General features: G+C 39.3%; 1 protein-coding gene across 1 annotated transcript in view; it reads right to left on the reverse strand.

Moving 5' to 3' along the window:
* Positions 1-529: 529 nt before the first annotated feature.
* SESN3 (sestrin 3) overlaps positions 530-8259 on the reverse strand; it is a 13407-nt gene continuing 5677 nt past the window's right edge. Inside the window, exons 5-11 of the mRNA XM_009998508.1 lie at positions 7591-7755; positions 5795-5808; positions 5357-5468; positions 2791-2981; positions 2236-2380; positions 1345-1468; positions 530-1016 (exon numbers count right to left, since the gene is read on the reverse strand). Coding sequence (XP_009996810.1) covers positions 1382-1468; positions 2236-2380; positions 2791-2981; positions 5357-5468; positions 5795-5808; positions 7591-7755 — 714 coding nt within the window. The 3' untranslated portion in view covers positions 530-1016; positions 1345-1381. The remainder of the gene's footprint in view (positions 1017-1344; positions 1469-2235; positions 2381-2790; positions 2982-5356; positions 5469-5794; positions 5809-7590; positions 7756-8259) is intronic.

Genomic DNA, 8259 nt, shown 5'->3' on the forward strand with positions numbered 1-8259 from the left:
GGTAAGTTTAAGCATCTCTTTAGGCACTTCACTGGTTCATTAAATGCAATACAAAATAAAGCTATAAATATCAACATTTTGTGCTCTTAAAAATTAGTCCAAAGCAACAGAAAACAGCACAAAAGTGTGACATTTTTGGCAGCTTATTTCTTCCCTTCCCCAATGTTACCGGTTGTCCAAGAATGCTTTGTTTTGGGGATGCTTTGGCATCTCTATATCAGGTTGTCTTAAGCCGTAAAAGCTAAAACAAAACTGCTAGGCCTTAGACAATAAAGAAATTTGGTTTTAAAATTTCTTTATGGCTATGTAAGAAGGACACTTTAGCAGTGGCATGACAGGGAAAAAAGCTTGCTTTCTTTTTAAATATTGCACTTTTCTTTTGTTCACTCACACTAATGCATAGAAACTTTTGAAACTTTGAGTATTAAGATTTCATGCTATGAAAAAGTTATGGGAAATAAATTTCTATACATTCAATATGAAAGAACAGATATGCTAGCCTTCCTTTACTTTCCTTAGTTTAAACATTGAGAAAGAAGAGAGTGCACAAAACCCTGCAACCCTATTTTTGGTCAGCCTGTGTATTAACTTCATAGGTGCCAAAGAAACAAATCGATGTGATGAGCATGGATTTTGTAAGGACAACTGAGGGTGACTGTCAGTAAAACAAGATTATGCATGACTGAAACAATCAGTGTGGCTGAAATGGCAAATCATGAGGCCTCTTCTCTTGGGAGGAGGCACGACAAAGCAGATGAACTTCGCACTTCAGTAGCATGCTGTAGGATTCATCATGATTAATTTCACATTAAAGTGTGCTCAATGTTTGCATCCACATCTCGCATCACCTTCAATTGCTTTAGTAAGACAGGGACTGGCAAGCAGTCTCCAGGAGACACAGAAGAATCCAGTGGGCAATTCAATGCAACGCAGCCCGCGCTTCTCTGTCACGAGTCACGACGTGGTGGTACGTTCTCAGGACAGGCAGAACCCACCTTCTGCTGGACTCCACTAATCTGAAAAATGATTGCTTGGAAAAAGAAGTCTCTAAGCACTTCACTCTGGTGCTTAAAGAACAAAGCGCTAGGATTGGATATAATAAAAACAGTCTCAGGAACCTGACCACTGCGCAGAAATCCAGCTGGAACCAATGCAGAGTCGTGCTCCTCAGTGTTACTTTTGTTACCATTAGTAATGTTAAGCATCAAGAAAATAAAACACGTCATTGCACATTACAGCCGTCAGGAAGCACGGCTAAACTTTTGACACTAGAGAATTGAATAACCTGATGCTACATCACAAACAGCTTCTGGTGTGTATCTATTTCAAAAGGTCTTTACATACTCAGTAAAATCTCCTTTGCTCCAGCCCTGCGGACGCTTCAGGTCAAGTGGCGAGTTATGGCACGAAGGGCATAGAGAAGTTCAGCCTGCATACGAGCTTCCATTAGAAGTAGATTGACATGAACCTGTCACAGATTAAACCAGCCTTTCAGTTCACCTCTGAATGCAACGTTCTTTATTCATTTATGCTAAAATTTCTAAACTTTCGTAAAGTATTTCTGCAAGAAAAAATGTCCATTCTCCCTGTGCCCTGTTGCTGGACTCCAGCTCCTCTTCAGACAGCTGTGTAGCATGCCACTACTAGACAACATTCCAGGACTGCAAGGAACTGGAATGCTGCTTTAAGCAATATTCCATCCAAGAAATTGCAACAAAACTATTTTTGTATGCTAATGCTATTAGTTCTTTATGAACTATGTTTTGTTTTCTTTACTACCACTTGTGACCACTATATAGAAGCACAGAATCATAGAATCAGACTGGTTCAGGTTGTAAAGGACTTAAAGACCATCTAGTTCCATATATATATGTACATATATATATACATAAATATATATATGTATATACAAGTTAAGATCTTTTCCCTAAATCCCAAGGACTGGCATAGTTGGCCACTTCTGCATTCCCAAGTTTACCCACTTTTACAGTTGTCAGTTCCAATTTTATGGAGCAGTCACTCAAAATAATAACAAAAAAAAGAAACAGTCTTTCCAGTACACTGACAAATATTTTTGTAAAATTGGTACCTAACACTCCATGAATTAATCTCATTTGTTCTTCTCTGGTTAAAAGCAGTCTGTTTGACAGATACTGCCATTTTTAGGTGTCATCACTATTTTCATTTCTGAACAGCAGGGGGTCTCTGAAGCCAGTTTGGCTTTGAAATACCCACCTTCTCCGAGTGCTTGAACTGGCGCCAGTAACTGTCGTACATGCGCTTGGTAGTTCTCTCTGGGTAGCAGGTCACTGTCTTTATGTAAACCTTCAGGCTGCGTTCAAGTAACTGATTAACTTCTCCATAATCATAGTCATCATACCTAAATAACACAAACAATCACTCTGTTGGACAAAGTTTTGAAAAGCATGGTCTTTTGCAGCATTAAGTTCTTAAGTTTGGCAACTGGAGTATTCACTACATGTGCTAGAAAACCTGCTGCTAACAGAGGGTCTGAAAAGACTAGGTTGTTGCATTTTCTGAACAAAGGATACGGACTGGCTTCAGAAAAGACACTTCTCTAATAACTTCCATCCTGATTCATATTAATTTTCTCCACTGGAAGGAAAAGTTTTACTGATATGCCAGCAAAACCACTCTAACTTCCAGACTGAGGTACCATCTCCACTTTTAACACCTAGAGTCTAAATTCATGTGTTTCACATGGTTCATTTTTCATTCTGTTTACACAGTTTAAAATGCACTCCTAAGCTGAGGGATTTTTGTCCATACCTGATTCCATACATACAGTGGACATAGTTAAATAAAGCTCTTCTTAGCGTAGTTGTATCAACATCTTCATGTGTTGCCATAGTGTTATACGTGAGGTTATACACCATCCGGAACTTCTCATCAAGGAGATGCCCAATGTCGGAATAAAGCCTGTTTACCAGGGAAAAGCCATGATTTTCCCAAGTATAGTCCTGCAGGAAGAGAAGGGAAGATATTAATGTACAAATGAAGTTCTTCTCTATATATCCACAGTTTTTGTTGCTTGCTAGTTATAACTTTATCTTAACAAAAATTGGCATTTTGAATCCTTCATCCGTATCTCCTGCATTCCCCCAGTCTTCCTGGCAATGAGTATCAGTTCACAACACCCCACCTCCAGCTTGGTAGCATTAGCCTGCAGGAGAAAAAACCCAAGCTTCTCTTGAAGTGTTGAGGAAATTTTCCATTGTCTGCTGTTTCACTCTGACCAGTGGGACAGGCCTTTTAAGTTAAAAAACGTGTTCCTCCTGGAGGCTCTGCTGCTTAGCTCTGAGCAGAGATGGAGTATTTACTTCCACCCAGGATGGACATGCATTGGGTAAAGTGCTGCACTGTCCTGAACAAACTCATAAAAGCCAGGCTGCTTTGCTCTTAGACAAGCACCTGGACTGCAAGGAGAAAAGTTTGCCTGCTCCTAACAGGAATGGAAAATGTTTGCAGAGTGGTGGCACAGCACCAGCAGCAGAGGACAACCCTGCTTCAGAGAAGTGTGCAACCACTCTCCACACTGTGGTTACACAGGACACGTTGGTTTGCCCATATCCGTGGCAAGTTTTCCATCTTTCAATCACTGATGCCATTCTCACAATTGAGGACATTTCTCTTTCCTTCCTGTGTCTGGCTGTTCTGTAAAGGTACTGCTGGGCATGGGTCCTCACCCAGGTGCTTTAGAGCACATCTACAGGACTGGCCCCCTGATTAGGATAGTGGGGAAGAGTACGTAGGACAACATTCAGCTGCCTAACAGAGGCATTCAGTGACATCTGAAATGCACCACATCATACTGGCCTCCAGCTGCCTGTCCAAAACACTGCAAGGCTTGTGAGAAATATGCCATCTCTACCAGCCTTGTACAGGTGTCCAAGACACTTGGGGCATCACAAAAGCCTCTGAAAACCAGAAGGCCCGGGAGGTGGAAAGCACTGTTTACTAACAGCAGTTAATCCATACTAACAATGCAAAAGACAGCATAAAGACATTATGCTTTGCATGGAATGCCTTCTTCTATTACTGAATTTTAAACCAGAGATTTAAACCTCCAGTCTCAATTTATCAGAACAAAGATTGGATTTATTGCAGGGTTTGGGGATGCTATTGAACTTCAAATAGCATTAACAGCAGACCATTTGGGAGGCTGTGGGTATATAATCTAACTACCTAAGAGCAGGACATACTAATAAAGTTAAGTTATCAAGGTGATTTTTTGAACTTAGACCAGGAGCTGTCCTGTTTATTTAAGAGCAGAGATGTTTTAGTTCTGATTTCAACTTCTGCACAGCTTTTTTTCATGGAAGACTGATGCTCCCAAAGTAGTTAAGCAGAACGTTTGATTTACAGGCACAGACTCTGCCTTATTATTTTTGGCATTATCCACTGAATTTAGGTAGACAGTAAATTATCCAGATTAAGAGCAACTGCTGCTATAGCTAAATACATTTCCTGAGACAGATGATGGATTCTTCACTTTACAGTCTTAGATACATCTTCAGACCATGAAGTTTTCTGCACCAACTGTTCTTTTAATTTAAGTTTTCTGATTTGGTTTAAGACTTCTTCTATTACTATTACTAGTAATAGTAATATTCTTCTATTACTATTACTAGTCTATTACCAGACTGCTGATTAATCTACTCTGTAAGCTGGAACAGAACCACCTAGAATATAGAACCCTCCTGCTCAGTATATCATGAAGAAGTTCATGAGTTTGGTCATGAAAATAGAAGCCAATATGTAAGACAATGTACAGGTAAAAGGTGCATACTGTTCTTTCAACTGCACTAAAAAAACCAGTAATATTCAAATATAGCAAAAATATTCAGTATTGAAAAACTTCTTTTCTGACATTTAAAGTCCAGGGATTTGGTGCACATATGAGAATGATACTCACCAAATTCTCACAGACATACATGCATCCATGTATTGATAACTACTGGACAGAGAATACTAGATAAAATGATAGAAATAAAAAGTTCTTCCTATGGATTTTTTCTACAACATCTGGAGAGATGGAAAACAAATTCTATCTTTTCTACCTTTCACTTTTATTCCAGATTTAGTGACATGCTTTACAGTTTTCAAACATTAATTCTGGTAATGACTGGAGTAAGACTGAAAACTAAGTCTGAGATTTACAAAGAGTAAATGATTTATCTCAGGTAGATTTGTGGAAGCTTGAGAGTTATTTATGGGCCAGGACAAGAAAAGCAGCATGCAACAAACATGCCCCACTACAACTGCTTTATGCTATTTGCCCTATAATGAGATATACAAACATTCTGTGAGTGAATGTATTTTAAGGAGATGGTACCTGAGCTCTGAATGTCGGCAGATGGTCTTCTCCTCGCCTTGCAAAGTCTTTGTACCCAAACCCAGGATCTTCGATATAGCGGGAGACATCTGTAGAAACTATTTCATCATCAAATGCTGTGAAAAGCAGCAAAATGCTTTGATTTAGGTGAGCACATGAGTCAATGATGACTTACAACTACCACTCTACTAGAGAACGATTTTAGAAGTTATGCAAAGGAAGAGTGTGGTGTAAAGGAAATAACAGTTTCAATCCAAATCTGTTTGTATGGGACCTATCCCTTTCACTGAGCCAACTAACTGTCAGCCTGTAGCAGACATCTAAAGTACTTCTACAAGATGGGAAGACATGGGCGAACTTCTGTCTGGAGGTGTGCTCTTCTCTCTGCTGACATCCAAGGGAGGCCAGGTATCTTTAATCAAGAAGGTTAATCTGTTAGTAAAGTCACTGTGCTAGGATGAGAAACAGAAAAATGTACCCCTGACAGCAGGATTGCTATGCTGAGCAGGTCTGGTGTCAGGAACTACACCAGCTCCATTCTGTGACCCGGGGATGAGCAACCGGAAAGCGATGCAACACTCCGCTTGTAAACAGCAGTTGAAGATCATATGAAAGCAAAGAGATCCACAGTACATCAGGATGAAATTCTGCCAGAAGCTCTAGTAACTAAGCATCTTCAAAGAGCTCCGAAACGTGTCACTAAGCAAGCATAGGCTCTCTATCAGGAATCAATCTTTCCCTCCAGAATAAACAGGTGGCTTGATGTGTAACTACCTCTGCAGAAGTTGACTACTGCATAGCTGACTGCATTTGACCCTGATGTTAAAATCCTGGCTCGCTTCCACATGCACTGGCAGAACAGTTGCCATATGTCCACTGTTAGCACCTTGAAAAGTCAGTTAATCTAAGAATTGCAGAAGTGCTTTATCTCCTCTTTGCCTCATTAAACAATCAAAACATAACTGCTTAGGAAGAAGCTTGCACAGCATCTGCTACAGCAAATTCTCAGTGAAGAATAAAAAAAACCTGCACACAAACACTCCTCTCCCCTGACATGGGTTGAATTTTATGAAAGGGTAAAAGCCAACATGACAGACTCTTCAACTCAACCCAGCAAAAGACAGAGGGAAGAAAGCAAACAAAACTATCAGCAAGCCCATGAAAAAAACCTCTTCTGTCTCAAACAACATATCTGTCTTATATGCCTGAAGTTGCAGAGACTTGTGGAAGCTCTGGTTTGATAATGAAACAGCAACGGGTGTCAGTTCATCTGCACTGTTAATGCTGCCTTACCAATGAAAAACAAAGCAAGAATGGACAATGTTCATTCCTTAAAATCCAGCCATGACATTGCTGTATTTATCTTCTTTCAGAGATTTTGCACCTTCCTAAAGAACCACAAAACAATCTCTCTGCTGATGCACAATACGTTCTTCCTCCTTTTTGGACTCAGTGCACAAAAACTTAGATACCTTCAAACATGTTTGGTATTTGATGTGATGCTACTGAGGTCTAAATTCATAAAGAACAGTCAGTAAAATGTGAAGCATTTAATGGGTTGCTTCTTGAAAAGAAACAAGTTATCAAGTAGTCTCTACTATGAGCTAACTGTTGTGGAATCTGATAGTCTTAACAGTATTCTTTCTTCACTTTATTTGGAATAAAAACCCACTTTACTGCCTATCGGAAACAGATTTAATTGCATGGTTTGATAGAGATTAAGTTCTCCAGAGCACATGAAGAGTGTTGGAAAAGAAACTGTCAGCACAGAATTTTGAACATGATTTAAGAATAAAAACAAAAATCTCTACCACAACACAGGTAGTGGAACAGCACAGCTGTATGATTACTCAGAACAAGTTAGAAATGTTCTTTCCAGGTGGACAATAAATGGTAAAGCAGTGGAGTCTCATCCCAATCTATTTCCTGAACTAAGTATCATATCTGAAGGCTACTTATGTGTGTCACTGAAGTTCTAAGCACTGTAGAACCTAAATCTGTGAAATATTGCTGAATATTTACATGAATTAATTAATTTGAAGACCTAAATAAAGATAAATTTACACTCTACTTTTAAAACAAGCCTGCAGGCTTTTATTTTTAATATACAAAAGCGGAATTTCAAGTAGCAAAAAAGATGGTGTAACTTGTCAATCAAGACAAATCCTAAGCAAATGAAGCAAGTGAATGAGCCTCAAGTGTTTAGTTCTTACAAAGCACAAGAAAAATGGAACTGGAAAAGCACAAATACCTCCACTAATTACTAGCAGACTCTCCTTCTTCTCCTTTTCAAAGCGAGTTGCCATTTCTTCCTGAGAGGCTTCTTCGTCCTCTTTATCTTCTTGCAGCCTCTTCATCCTTTCCATTAAGGCCTCCAGCTCACTTAAAGAATCTGCAATCTGCAAAAACACCATGACATTCTGCAAAATTAGAAGATAGACAATGTGTGTCATCTTCAGATTTCATGCTTGACAACAAACGTTCTCAACAACAGATAGCAGCAGCAAACACAAAAACTTAAGCCAGAATGCACTTTGTCACATACATAAGTAGACAAACAGCTTTCAGACAGCCTGAAGAAGGGAGCTGGGAAGTGTTATTTCAATTTATTGCAGTCATCTACAGCATAAGGATTAACAGCAGAAGAGGTGGTGTTTGGATGTGGAAACAATAGTTGCTTATAGTATATATTCCACCATGTTGATAGCTCAGGAAAAGCCATCTGTGTGCCCTACGTGTATCAGAAAACAACTTTTCATATTAAGAAACTTTTTCTGTCAGCTAGTGTTGCAAAATATGTTTCTGAAGAGATACGGTGCAACACTGCAATGCAGGAACACAACCTGAGACAGCAAAACAGTGTTTCTTTCCTTTTTCATTACATGTGTTCAAAATAGCTTTTA

The sequence above is a fragment of the Chaetura pelagica genome, unplaced genomic scaffold (assembly GCF_000747805.2).
Source record: "Chaetura pelagica isolate M959 unplaced genomic scaffold, ChaPel_1.0 scaffold285, whole genome shotgun sequence".
NCBI classification, from domain to species: domain Eukaryota; kingdom Metazoa; phylum Chordata; class Aves; order Apodiformes; family Apodidae; genus Chaetura; species Chaetura pelagica.